Source organism: Rattus norvegicus, chromosome 1, assembly GCF_021556685.1.
Source record: "Rattus norvegicus strain SHRSP/BbbUtx chromosome 1, alternate assembly SHRSP_T2T, whole genome shotgun sequence".
NCBI lineage: Eukaryota > Metazoa > Chordata > Mammalia > Rodentia > Muridae > Rattus > Rattus norvegicus.
Genome location: NC_141534.1, coordinates 50,048,272 through 50,061,999, shown reverse-complemented (window position 1 = coordinate 50,061,999; position 13,728 = coordinate 50,048,272). Strand labels below are relative to the sequence as shown.

Sequence of the window (13,728 nt, the reverse complement as noted above, 5' to 3'; positions counted from 1 at the left end):
ACTTAAAAGCAAAGTGACTTCTCACCACCCATCATTTCCATCTCCGTTGGTTGTTCCTTATACTCATTTCCTCTCTAAGATTTGCCTGAAATCACAAGGGTGAGTCCAGGGAAGACTAGAAGGCATTTGCAGTATATCTCCACATACTATTTCTGAGTTTACAATTGCACTGACAGATTCCGGGCAGCAAACAATCCTCCTTCCCTGATGACTGGCCAGGAACCATCCATGATGGCCAATGCTTCATAGAACTCTGTGTGCCCTATAGCTACAGGGTGTTACAGAAAGCAACACAGTAAGGGTTCAGAGTTTGTTACAAACGTTTTAATTTGTTCTTCAAATAGTCACTACTTTCCTTAAATACATCTCATGTCCAAGAATGGGGACACCTGAAGCCCTTGATTAAAACAATGAAACCACACCAGCACACACAGAAGTGGAAAGAAGCTAACTGAGTAAGTTTTCACTGCTACATTGCTATGAAGCTTTCAGTCTGATTATCCATCCTTCCAAATGCTCCTTTCTTTCTCTTTTTCTTTCTTTTAATGAAGATGCTTTCTTTTGGTGGCTGTAGATGGTCGTTTTATATTTACACTTCCAACCACAGTTGACACTTGGATTTTATTCATAGACTCTTCGAGGCTCCCGAAGCATCACACCACTTTCTGTCATGGCATTTTGTAAACGTTTTATCTGGTTTGGAGATCAGGAAGAGAAAAAAAGAAGGAAAAGAAAACATTGTCAGCCTTCAGAAAAAAAACCTAAGAACCAGTTTGTTTTCCAAGAGACAAAGAAACTACTGACTTCATTTTGTTGACCTCCCAGGGTACATCTGTGTTTCTGAGTGATCTTAAGAGAGTACAGGTGCGGAAACCGGGGAAGTGGCCACCCAATGACTGGTCCAGCAGGAGACCCATGCCATGAGAGGTAGCCCACCCTACACTGGCTAAAGAGCCAGGATCCAGAGGCAGGATGGACTTGAGACCTGGGATAGAACCAAATATGACTGGCCAAAAAAGAAAGTCGGTGAAATGATTCTACTAATATTCTACTGTATTCAGATGAGAGCCTAGCACGATTGTCCTCAGAGGCTTCACCCAACTGACGGAAGCAGATGCAGAGACCCACAGCCAGACATTAGGCAGAGCTTGGGGAATCCTGCAGAAAAGGGGATAGGGGGAGGACTGTAGGGACCAAAGAAATAATGGACCCAAGAAAACCCACAGAGTCAACTAACCTGGGCCCATAGGAGCTCACAGAGACTGAAACAACCATCAGGAGCCTGCATGGGACTGATCTAGGACCTCTACATTATGTTATGGTTGTATAGCTTGCTCTTCTTGTGGGAGGGGGGCTGTCTCTCTTTTGCCTGCTTTTGGGACCCTTTTCCTCCTCCTACTGGGTTGCCTCATCCAGCCTTAATATGAGGGGAGGTGCCTAGTCTTACTGCAACTAGATATGCCATGTTTGGTTAATATCCCTGGGAGGCCTGCCTTTTTTCTGAGGAGAAATAGGAGTGGCTTGGGTGGAGAGGAGATCAGGGATCGGCATATTCAACTACAAGGTGCCACTATAACAACAGTAAATGCTATGCTCACACCCTGGACTACAGGGTCTCAGTCACCCAGCATTTACAATGGTTCTTTTTTTTCTTCCCTCGGAGCTGGGGACCAAACCCAGCGCTCTACCACTGAGCTAAATCCCCAACCCCTTATTTTTTTTTTTTTACAATGGTTTTTTTTTTTTTTTTTTTTTTTTTTTTTGGTCACCCAGCATTTAAAACTTGCAATACTGACTGACCTCAGTTTGTACAGAGAAGGGGAACACAAGCTCCTATGGACTACTGCAAAATCAAATGTCACAGGATCGAGCCAAGGCCCACCACATAGAATACCCTCAGAAAATAACGGAAGCACACCTAATAGCAAGAACTAACCAAAACCCGCTGTTGTCTCTGTGTGTTGCTAGGGACTGCACATGCGAGGTAGCTCTCTCAGAGCTTTGTCCTCTCTAGACCTTGTGGGTATTATGGATGGAACACAGCCTCCGGCATGCTTTACCATGACTTACACTTCTGGGCCTTCCCGTTTAAAATTCTGAGACAGGGTCTTACTAAGTTATTCACGAAAGCCTTGAACATGAGATTCTTCAGAGTCAACCTCTTGACAGCTGGAATTATAGACCCGTGTCACCAAAAAACAACTGATCTTGCACTCGCACATGCTCGAGTTCTTTCTCTCTCTCTCTCTCTCTCCCCCTCCCTCCCTCCCTCCTCTCTCTCTCTCTCTCTCTCCCTTTCTCTCTCTCTCTCTCTCTCTCTCCCTCCCTCCCTCCTTCTCTCTCTCTCCCTTTCTCTCTCTCTCTCTCTCTCTCTCTCTCTCTCTCTCTCTCTCTCTCTCTCTCTCTCTCGGATCTCACTATATATCCCCAACTAGATAGAACTTGTTCAGTACACCAGGTTGGTACCAAACTCAAGAGGTCCACTTCTACCACACCACGCTAAATTCTTGTTTCTCTTCTGTTTCCTTTTCTTGTTTCTTGAGATAGGGTTTCTCTGTGTAGCCCTGGCATTCCTGGAACTCACCCTGTAGGCCAATCATGGAGATCTCTTGCCTCTGAGACCCCCCCAAGTTCTGGGATTAAAGACACGCACTACCACTCCTAGCTAAATGTTTATCTTTTAAGTAAATACACAGAAATAAAAATACCGAGTCTGAGGACGCCTCCCACGGGGTGGGCTGGTAGACCATGAAGTTGATTCCTGCTTCCAAGCACCGCTGTGCCAGCACTCGCCCTACGCTCTCACAAGCCACCACGTTTCTGGTACTATAAAGGTGTTTTTTAATAGCCCATTCACGAGTCGATGCTGAAACCACAACCTGGCCGTTAAGGTGCTCAACAAATGCTTCTACGTGATGCTGAGTCTTTACAACTCTCAACCTAAATGGGGAGAAAAGAGAATAAAATTGTAAAGCAATCTATTTACCAGAAAGCTAAATTATTTAAAGTGAATAAATGCCTACATGGTCTTCGAATTCAGTGAGTACGCTGTTAAGACAGTTCAGTGGGTAAAACCACCAACCTGCATTCAATCCTCAGGACTTACAAGATGGAACGTGATGTAGGTGTATGTGGTATATGCATGAGCCTGTGAGCGTATGCACGTACCACTAAATTGAAAAAACAAAACACAAAGGCAGAAAAATCTCACTCTAACAAAAATACCCACCAAGGCAACAACAGAAACACCTACACATCGAAGCACAATGATATGATCTAAGGCCCTGGCTCCAAGGTTACAGACAAACATGTAAATCCTAGCTCTGGCTTCCGCTTGGTATATCTCCCTCGGTTCCAATTCCTCTGGAGAAAGTTGCTATACCTGTTTCATCGCATAGTTTTAATAGTTGAATAAAAACAAAACAAACAACAACATAAGACATACATTCAAAGCAACTAGCACAACTGCTGGTAAATACAATGTTTTTCAGTTAATAGCCATCTTGGGGCTGTGGAGTAGTTTAAAGGCAGAACACCAGCTTTGTGTGCCAAGGGTTCTGGTCTAAGCTTCGAAGTTGTCCCAAAACAAAATTTAATATTTATTTTCATGTATATGAGTATTTTTTGGGAATGTATATCTGTGCACCACCAAGGGGGGTGGTGTCAGAGCCCTGGGAACTAGAATTACGGTGTGAGCCATCTGGGTCCTCAGCAAACTTTTAAATGAATACAAATTTTTAAAATGTTATCTTCTTTCTTTCTTTTCTTAAAAAGAGTTATTTATTTAAGTATGTGAGTACACTGTAGCTATCTTTAGACACACCAGAAGAGGGTCCCCATTATAGATGGTTGTGAGCCACCATGTGGTTGCTGGGAATTGAACTCAGGACCTCTGGATGAACAATTAGTACTCTTAACCTCTGAGCCATCTCTCCAGCCCATCCTCTTTCTATTAAGGGACTTTTAACTTTTATTCCCCACCTTAAAACTCATTACGACTCAAACTTTATTCTCTATCGTTTACCCCAATGTGCAAGCTGATAACTAACTCTACTTACCACTCTATTTTCAAAACACTTTACTCGCGCCTTTATTTACTGAACTCCAGGTACACAGACAGGTCTGTCAGTTCCTCAGACACTCAATCCCAGCCTCCTATCATCCTCTGCTAGAATGTCTTTCTTGGAAAATGATTCTGTGGCTTCCTGTCCTTTAGATCGCAGCTTTTTTGACATGTCACTTTCAGAGCGGCCTCATTTCATAGTCTTTTAACCTCGAGTTACCTTTTAAATTGTCTTCAGGACAACTATTAGTTGCTTGCTCCAAGGTCACTTTCTACCCACATGTCATCTTCCTGACACATCCTGTGGCTTATCTGGCAGGGTCAGTCAGGGATTGATGAAAGTAATGTGTAAGGTGGTATGCACAGCTTTGTCAGTCAGTCAGTCACAAGCCAACTTTAATTACCTGTGCCAGAACTCACGGTTGGGCCACACTGTAGCCCAGCCCCGTTCTTTCCGGGCTACACCTAAGAGCTCCAGATTCCGAGGGTTCCGGTTGATGAACTCTGGGGTCACCGCTTCATTTTCCTTAGTCTCCACATCCGGTTGCACCGCCGGCGTGGAACTGGTTGAGAGGGATTTGAACCCACATTCTAGGAAATGGAAACGATCACAGGCATCTTTAAAAATGATTACTACGGACACAGGAAGGGCAAGCTCTAACTATTTCCATCACAAGGCCCAGAGCGGGAAGAAATGGCAGTCTGACCTTAGGTTATCACCACAGACCCACAACATTCTACTGTCACCCAGGTTCGGTTGGTGCGTTCATTTCCCCACATCGGACACAAAATCGGATTTGCAAAAGTGCACGTACTGTGCACAGAGCGCAGGCAAGCAGGCGAGGCGAGATTAGTTACCCAGGTTCCTGCAAACTGACAGATATTTCCAGAACCGCGGCTGAAGCGCCATCGCTGACCGGAAGTGGGCAGTCTCACAGTGCCCTGCCTTCCTCTGCTCACGGTCGTCTCGGTGAATAACTAGTCGCAGCCATGTTAACTGCGGGAAAAGCAACAGGGGCCCGCAGTTCCTCCGTGTCTCCAGGACTCGGAACTAACAAGCTCCCTAGTGCTGAGTGGCCGAATGAGCGATCGGTATCTCTGGTCCACCAATCACCGCAGACGTTAAGGCGGTAGGCGGGACACGCTGGCAGTGGCCAAGATCCTGATTTCCGTTTGCCTCTTTCGCGCCTTTCTTCTACACTTTCTAATTGATCAGAAAGTCAGAGATGCGCTTCTGGCAGTCCCCTACTTCCGGCGTTTTCAGTCTTCGCCCCGCCCAGCCCTCCGCTGTCCGCCCCTCTACATACCTCTTCCCCCAGCATGCCTTGCGGTTGGTGGAGCGTGGAGAACGGGCGGGGCGTGTTACCCAGCAGGCCCCTCGTCGTTGCTCGGGCCTCTCCACGCCGTGGTCCCCGCCGTGGTGGCCGCTATCCGGTCTCAGAGCGGAGCTATCGCTTAGTTGTCTGCGTTGGTAGTGAGATTTGCTTCGTTTCCTGAAGATGGAGGGTCCTTTGTCCGTGTTCGGGGACCGCAGCACTGGGGAAGCGATCCGCTCCCAGAACGGTAAGGGCGGGAGAATCCTGGGTCTGACTCGCGGCGGTGCAGGCCTTGGCCCAGCCGCGGTCGGTGGGCCGGGACTGCCCGCTTGGCACAGTGAAGTTCTCTCGGGAGAAGCCCGGCCGCCCTGGATCGGCCCTCAATGGCCGGCCGTTTCGGCGCCATTGCGCCCTACCGTGTAAGGGAAGAACGTTCGAGAATGGAGCACGTTTTGGGGAGGCGCTCAGGATGGGCGTGGGCGGCATGCCCTGATACATAGTAGAGGAGTTCTAGACATACATGCCTGCCACTCCCCACTGCCGGTTTGTTGGGTCCAGCCGGGTTCAAGCATCCCTGTCATAACCAGAAAAGAGTAGCTTTCACCGGTTCCATTTGCCCATGAGAAAATGCTCATAAAGTTTAAGTGGCTTTTGCGTTGCTTCCCTTCTCTGGTCGTGTTCTTGGACGTCCAGAACCTGCAGTTGACAGCTGCTCCCCCAGTAAAACTTAACGGAATGCAAATTGAATGCTATCAAGTGGTAATTAGCTCGTGGTTAACATTAATACGAATTAGCACGGGATTTGCTGCGATTGACCCTGTTTTTTAAAACATTCGTTTGTAGAAAACGTGCTTCATATTGTGCTTATATATTTTTTTTTTTGATTCTTTTTTTTTTTTTTTCGGAGCTGGGGACCGAACCCAGGGCCTTGCGCTTCCTAGGTAAGCGCTCTACCACTGAGCTAAATCCCCAGCCCCTATATTTTTTTTACAACTCTCTTAGAAACTATTACTACTTTACCTGGGTGGACTATTGCTAGAGTCTGAAGAAAAAGACTGAGCTGAACCTTAAAGGGTTTTTTTCCCTAGTGTAGTGAACTTAAGATTGCTTATATTTTGAGGCATTAAAATCTTTGCAACAGTTGACAACACCATTACTCAATATAAAAAAATAGTTAATCTTCACTAGTCCTTAGGTGGTTTTTTTTTTTTAAATATTATGTACAGACTTGTAGATTTGAGCAAATCATAGGCGGTTGGGGTGTCTTAGTTTGTGCGTTGTTCTAATTATTTTTCACTGCTCACCTACAGTTATGGCTGCAGCTTCTATTGCCAACATTGTTAAAAGTTCTCTTGGGCCAGTTGGCTTGGATAAAATGTTGGTGGATGATATTGGTGTAAGTATATCTAATTCTTGGTAAAAATAATTTTTAAAATTCCAAAAACAAAATGTAAAGTCTTCGTTCTTACCTGGAGCTTGGTTTCCATGTTAACCCCTTCTTCCTTCGTGTTTTTCAGGATGTAACTATTACTAATGATGGGGCCACCATTCTGAAATTATTGGAGGTGGAACATCCTGCAGCCAAAGTTCTGTGTGAACTGGCTGACCTGCAAGACAAAGAAGTTGGAGATGGAACTACCTCAGTGGTGAGACGCTACCAGGGAACGGCTAGAAAATGGTCAATTTATTAGGGTTGAATCCCCATGAGAGAAGCATATACTCTGGGTCAGAAATAAGTCAGCTTTTAAGGCAGTCTGGCAAACATTTCAGATTTAACCATTGTTACTAGTTTGTGCAATTTATGTAGGGAAAGAACTTAAGGTGATTTAGATACAAGCTTGCTTTAAATACTGAAGCCCTACGAATTTGGGGGCTTATTTTAAACCCCCTTCCTGTAATGGTGTTCACATGTAGAAAATGTTACCAGGTTTGGGATTGTTTTTCTTCATTGTTTAATAGATACTTTTGAATTTTAAGTGTGAACAGGAAATCTTGGAAATTCACAATAAAACCTTTTGGAAGTTAATTTGCTAACATATTAGTATTAATAACTAGTCAGCAAATATGCCTAACATTTTGTGAGTTGATCTGCTTAGTAGTATAATACTGTTTGGTGAGGAAGATTTTAGGCCTGGCAAAATAAATGGTGGCGGGGGGTATTTATAGACTTAACCTTTGCTGTGAAAGAATTGAATGTTTTCTAAACGGTGAAAATGGCCTTTATCTAGTCTGTTTAAAGATAATATAACTTAAAAATAACCCTAATTCCTCTCAAAAGAAGAAAATTTATTATTAAGAAAAACGGTTCTTCACAGTGTTCTCTACTTTAAATGATTTTAAAATTTAATTGACACTACTAGAAAGGTTCAAATCATTTCAATTTATTACTAGCTAGCCTTTGTTGCACTCAATCTCTAACCGAGGTGGATATAAATTCTGCTGTATTGGATTTTTACCATTTTCTGGCTTTTATAGCTTGGGCCCTTTTCACAGAATGCTTTATAGTGGTCTCCAGTTTATGTTTTCAGCAAGTTGCTACTCACTTGTCTACTGTGGCTATTCTGGTTAATGCTACTTACATCATAGCTGGGCGTTGCAGTATATGCCTTTAATCCCAGCACTTGGAAGGCAAAGATTTTCGTCAGTTCAAGACCAGCCAGGGGTGTTTGAAAACCAAAGCAAAAATGAAGATTTGAAGTTACTGATAATGGGTCAATTTATGTTTTCCTGTATTCTCCGTGCATATTGAGTGCCATGCATATTTAAAGCAATGCTTGATCAACAGGTAATCATTGCAGCGGAGCTTCTGAAAAATGCAGATGAGCTAGTCAAGCAGAAAATTCATCCGACATCAGTTATTAGTGGCTATCGTCTTGCCTGCAAGTAAGAAGACTATATCTTAATGTTTTAATTAAAGTTGGAAATACTGTTTCTTAGCATTCAAGTGGTACTACTTGAGTACTAAGCTAAGTGTACTTTCTTCCCATTTGACTACCACATTTTCTCTTAATAGAGTTTAGTGGCTATGCTTATGGGATAGATGAAAAGTGCCATGATCTGAAGAGGGGGAGCTGTTCCGTGTCTTTCCTCTATATGAAATGGCTGAACAGAAAACCAATCCCTGGGACATTTGATAGTGTGTTAAATGTAAGATGCAAAACTTTTGAGTGGTGTGTTTCTATTTTCCTTTTCCACACTCTTAACAGGGAAGCAGTGCGATATATCAATGAGAACCTAATTATCAACACAGACGAACTTGGAAGAGACTGTCTGATCAATGCTGCTAAGACATCCATGTCTTCCAAAATTATTGGAATGTATCCTTGAGTATTCCAGTGGAGTTTGGCCCTAACCCCTTTTGCTCTTAAAAATGACTTTATTGCAAATTGGTCTTGTTAGAGACAAACAGATCCTGCTGCTCACTTTCCAACATTTCTACGGTGAAAACTGCGTTTGAAGTGCAGGTGGTGAGTGCATATGCACGTGATGCTGAAATTGTAGTGATAGTACTTTTTCCCGTTGGTGAGTTACTTTGCTAAAAGAAAGTCTAGTTGAATAGCTCTTTGGTCCCTGGGCCCTTTGTTCTGTGGTTTCAGCTGTCCTTAACTATTGGCTCAGAAATGGTGATTTCTTCGCTAATATGGTGGTAGACGCTGTGCTTGCTGTTAAATACACAGATATACGAGGCCAGCCTCGCTATCCAGTCAATTCTGTTAATATTCTAAAAGCCCACGGGAGAAGTCAGATAGAAAGCATGCTGATCAATGGCTATGCACTCAACTGTGTGGTTGGATCTCAGGGTAAGTAGGGTTCTGTTATTTGGAAATTGAAATTACTGCAAATCAGAGTCTCATTCTGTGGTTTTTAATATTCTTAATAAGTTCAAATTAGGTGCTGGGCTGGTGGCTTAGACATTTGATTCTAGCATTAAAGTATGAAAGGCAGGCAGGCAGGCCTCTGAATTTATAGGCCAGCTTGTCTGTCTAGCAAACTTTGCATTAGAAAATAAAAGAAAAAGGGTGAGTGTAGATTAAAACAAATTAGTTGCACTTGGAACCAAAACTTTAAGGTTTAGTGTAATTAACTAATCTTTTATTCATTTATAGGCATGCTCAAGAGAATAGTTAATGCAAAAATTGCTTGTCTTGACTTCAGCCTGCAGAAAACAAAAATGAAGCTTGGTGTACAGGTGGTTATTACAGACCCTGAGAAACTGGACCAGATTAGACAGAGGTAAGTGGAGAGGCATGTTCTGAAAAAAAAAAAAAAAAAGATTAGCCGAACCAGGCATGGTATCCTAGCTTTAGATGTCTAAAACAGGTGAATCGGGTCATTTAAAACCAGGAATTGGGCTGGAGAGATGACTCAGCGGTTAAGAGACTGACTGCTCTTCCAAAGGTCCTGAGTTCAATTCCCAGCAACCACATCTGTAATGGGATCTGATGCCCTCTTCTGGTGTGTCTGAAGACAGCGACTGTGTGTGTGTGTGTGTGTGTGTGTGTGTGTGTGTGTGTGTGTGTGTGTATACACACATATACATATATATATTCATAAATCTTAAAAAAAAAAGACTAAGAATTGTGATCAACATGGGCATCATGGTGTAGCCTTAGAACAAGAAAGCTGCTGTGAAATAAGTATAACTGATGAAGTGTTAGATATGTGTGTGACCACTATGCTTTTCACCTAAGACAGGTGTGCTGTGCCACTGTAACACCTTAGTGCACAGTGCTGACTGCGGCTGTAGTGACATTACCCCAGGGGACAGTTTTCACTCCACTTTACTCTCGGGGGACTGCTGTTGTATAATTAGTCTGTTATTGACCAGTATGTCTCTTACGTACATGTAACATAGTTTAAATCGTTGACTTTTACTCGGTCTCATATGATTTCCACAGTACATGTGACTGCCTCTTGACATGTTATACGTGTCCACAAATGAGCCCAGCAGGGGTGGCACATATACCTTTAGTCCAGAGAGGCAGAGGCAAGTGCATCTCTGGGTTTGAAGCCAACCAAACTCCATATTCACAACATAGGCCCATTTGAAAGAAATAGATTTTGACAGTCATGGCCTTGTCTGAGAACATAAGCGTCTTTGCCATCTATTTGTTAACATACCCTTTTATATCTCAGTAGTCTTTGTTTCGTGGTCTTGCATAACTTCTGTTGGCTCGACTCTAAACTATTTTCTTATCCCACTATATGGGACTCGTTTTTTCTGTCTCATACTTGTCTTGGCTTCATACAGCTTTAGTGATGCTGTCTTGGAATTGGTAGTGATAAATCTCTACTGCCTCTTTAAGGAAGGCGAAGCTGCAAGGGGGTATCTTTTTCTGTTTGTTTGTTTGTTTATACTGCCCTTAGTTAGAAACTTACATAGTAGAAAAGGCAAATGTTACTTTCAAGTCCTTGAAATTTACATAAATTGGACTGATTTAACCTCTGAGTTTAGTGGGAAAGGATAGTTAATATAATTTCATGTATAACCAGTGAAAGTTAACCACTGCATTGTTTAAAAAACTAAAGTTGCTAATTTTGGCTTGTTGAAATATTCTCTGTAGAGAATCCGATATCACCAAGGAGAGAATTCAGAAGATCCTGGCAACTGGTGCCAACGTTATTCTAACCACCGGTGGGATTGATGACATGTGTCTGAAGTATTTTGTGGAAGCTGGTGCCATGGCTGTTAGGAGAGTTTTAAAAAGAGACCTCAAACGTATTGCAAAAGCTTCTGGAGGTAATGTTTTCTTCTAGCCTGAGACAGACAACTTACCAGTAATGTGTTACTCGATCTTTAGATTGAAATATTGACACTAAACTTCAAAATTATTTTCCTTTTTGTTATGCTCTAATAGATTTATAGAGCCATTTTGTAGGTAATTGGGAAAGTTCTTGAATACTGAATCTGTTGAGAATGAAAAAACTAAGATTTTACCTTGAAAGTGGCAGTACTGTCTTGGGTTACAGTAGTGGCTTGTCTGGAACCTTGAGATAATGCACACTGCTTTTCCATATATTAAAACAACGAGGAAATAAATGTATCTTATATGACTCTCTTATAGCAAGTATCCTGTCTACACTGGCCAATTTGGAAGGTGAAGAGACTTTTGAGGCAACAATGTTGGGACAAGCGGAAGAGGTCGTACAGGAGAGGATTTGTGACGATGAGCTGATCTTAATCAAAAAGTAAGAACAGCTTCTGTAAGTTACAGAGCAATGCAGATTGTGCTGTAAAAAGAATTCTTTCCCATTAATTTGCTGCTCTAGTCTGTCAGTGATAGGAGCAGTTATACGCATGGGATAAAACAATATTGGACCATTTTACGTGAAGATGAAGTGTGTTTTTGTCTCTTGTAGAATGGTCTAGACATTGTTCCTGGTGCTTTGTGTCTGAGTATCTTATGAGGGGGATTTGATCAAGGGTATGTGCAATTAATGTTTTCACTATTTAAAAATGCTAATAGCCTCACATTTGTATTTTTGTAGTACTAAGGCTCGTACGTCAGCTTCAATTATCTTACGAGGGGCAAACGACTTCATGTGTGATGAAATGGAACGCTCCTTACATGACGCTCTTTGTGTGGTGAAGAGAGTTTTGGAGTCAAAGTCTGTGGTCCCAGGTGGAGGTGCTGTAGAAGCGGCCTTGTCTATATACCTTGAAAACTATGCGACCAGTATGGTAAGGCTGGCTTCCAAAGGCATGGGAGGTGGCATTGGATTTTACCGTGTACCCTGTCAGTGGCCTGCTGTGTGCTGCTTTTCTTTCATGAACACACCTCATGTGTTTTCCTTAGGGATCTCGGGAACAGCTTGCTATTGCAGAGTTTGCAAGATCTCTGCTTGTGATTCCTAATACACTGGCAGTGAATGCTGCCCAAGACTCCACTGACCTGGTTGCCAAGTTAAGAGCTTTTCACAATGAGGCTCAAGTTAACCCAGAACGTAAAAATCTAAAGTGGTGAGTATATGATTTCCTTGTGTTCTATTGTCAACTCTTCGTATTCTAAGTTCATTACAGTGCCTTTCTCACATACTGAAGCATCACGGGTGTCATTGTTGCATGACGACCTCTCTACGTAATGGTGGCTGCTAATTTTTAGTGTTGTGTCGTAGATGTCAACTCTGGGTCCCATTCTAACTCCCTGGGTAGTCTATAGGAAGGACCGAGAAGAGGATCTTGGAATAGGGCTTACTCATTTTAGGCAGCTCTCAACTGACAGGGAGTGCAGTTACAGAATACTGTATCCTTAGACACTCTTGTTCTTATGAGGATATCATAAAGCATATTTACAGCAACCAGAACAGCCGTGCTGTCGCTAGGCAAAGGAATCTTTGGCCACCAAACAGTTCATAACTTGACTAAACATTACAACATCAGGGTGCAACATTGGACTGTTTTGTGAGTGTTTGACAGATGAGGTTTTTCTGCTACACTGTCAGCTATTCTCCCAGTGGTATGCTTCTTGGAACTCCTGTGGTCTTTTGGACTAGAATAGCAGGAATACCCTACCACATCAACTTGGTCACTGAATCCAATTTTCACCATTATAGGATTGGTCTTGATTTGGTCCATGGGAAACCACGAGACAATAAGCAAGCGGGGGTGTTTGAACCAACCATAGTTAAAGTAAAGAGCCTGAAGTTTGCAACAGAGGCTGCAATCACCATACTTCGGATTGATGATCTGATAAAATTACACCCAGAAAGCAAAGACGACAAACACGGAGGTTATGAAAATGCTGTTCACTCTGGAGCCCTTGATGACTGATTGGACTTCCCTTTTATTTATGACAGTGTTGGGTGTAATGTCTTAGCCTTGGGTGTCTCACATTAAAGTACAACGAGCTGTCGACCTGGGTTCCTGTCCTCACTTTGGTCCTCTGGTCTCACGTTCTTTCTGTTTAGTGTTTGAATGAGAACTGTAAGGGTGGTGGCTCACCCTCTCTGAACACACATTGCGATCCCCATCCCACCCCCAATGCACAGGGCTGCAACACCACGAGTCCCACCCACTCTCTCCAGGGTGTGTAACAAGGTCACTAGAATCCTACAGCCAGATGCTCCCAGAGGATGTCCCAAGGCAATGGCTCCTCCATCGATGTTCACCTGTAGAGATGAAGAGCTTTAAGTCTTAAGTCAGTCCTCTGAACACAAGCTCATACCTGTTGTATCTCACCCCACCCTACCCCCCAGTGTTATTATGGTAGCAAACTATCCTTTCAAACTTGACTTTCACTGTAAAGCTTAGGAATAAACAATGCCTGTGTGACACCTGCTGCCTCCCTTGTTTCTAGAACGTTCCACTGATTCTGATGTGACCTAACACTCAGTTCTTTGCTGTGAAAA

General features: G+C 43.0%; 3 protein-coding genes and 2 non-coding genes across 11 annotated transcripts in view; 3 read left to right on the top strand and 2 right to left on the bottom strand.

The window, feature by feature from the left end:
• Positions 1-309: 309 nt before the first annotated feature.
• On the bottom strand, positions 310-5,076 carry Mrpl18 (mitochondrial ribosomal protein L18). Of its 2 annotated transcripts, none has more exons than XM_087650851.1 (4): positions 4,922-5,076; positions 4,468-4,654; positions 2,858-2,940; positions 310-693 (listed from the first exon to the last, which is right to left on the bottom strand). In XM_087650851.1, the coding sequence occupies exons 1-4, from the start codon at positions 4,971-4,973 to the stop codon at positions 626-628; spliced, it is 390 nt and encodes a 129-aa protein (XP_087506977.1). In that variant the 5' UTR covers positions 4,974-5,076; the 3' UTR covers positions 310-625.
• A 409-nt stretch (positions 5,077-5,485) lies between these two features.
• Positions 5,486-13,233, top strand: Tcp1 (t-complex 1). The gene is given in 12 exon segments (NM_012670.1): positions 5,486-5,626; positions 6,690-6,775; positions 6,897-7,025; positions 8,165-8,262; positions 8,586-8,696; positions 8,998-9,179; positions 9,486-9,612; positions 10,944-11,119; positions 11,445-11,568; positions 11,869-12,061; positions 12,177-12,340; positions 12,934-13,233. Coding segments are annotated over 12 exon segments (1,671 nt in total). The 5' UTR covers positions 5,486-5,562; the 3' UTR covers positions 13,151-13,233.
• On the top strand, positions 8,359-8,495 carry Snora29 (small nucleolar RNA, H/ACA box 29). The gene has a single exon (XR_015655832.1). It is a non-coding gene; the product is annotated as a small nucleolar RNA SNORA29 (small nucleolar RNA).
• Positions 11,626-11,755, top strand: Snora20 (small nucleolar RNA, H/ACA box 20). The gene has a single exon (XR_015655849.1). It is a non-coding gene; the product is annotated as a small nucleolar RNA SNORA20 (small nucleolar RNA).
• The window catches only part of Acat2l1 (acetyl-CoA acetyltransferase 2-like 1), a 36,379-nt gene continuing 35,794 nt past the window's right edge, over positions 13,144-13,728 (bottom strand). For all 6 annotated transcript variants that reach the window (XM_087605471.1, XM_087605456.1, XM_087605463.1 and 3 more), the window contains one exon: positions 13,144-13,488. In XM_087605471.1, coding sequence (XP_087461597.1) covers positions 13,318-13,488 — 171 coding nt within the window. In that variant the 3' untranslated portion in view covers positions 13,144-13,317. The remainder of the gene's footprint in view (positions 13,489-13,728) is intronic.

Excerpts from the sequence above, each read along its gene's own strand:
- Mrpl18 (XM_087650851.1), bottom strand. The coding sequence starts at position 4,973 with ATGGCGCTTCAGCCGCGGTTCTGGAAATATCTGTCAGTTTGCAGGAAC. Across the intron at positions 4,655-4,921 it reads GTCAGTTTGCAGGAACCTGG|AATGTGGGTTCAAATCCCTC; the intron begins GTAACTAATCTC and ends TCCATTTCCTAG. Across the intron at positions 694-2,857 it reads TGTGGTTTCAGCATCGACTC|ATAAAACGTTTACAAAATGC; the intron begins GTGAATGGGCTA and ends TCTCCAAACCAG.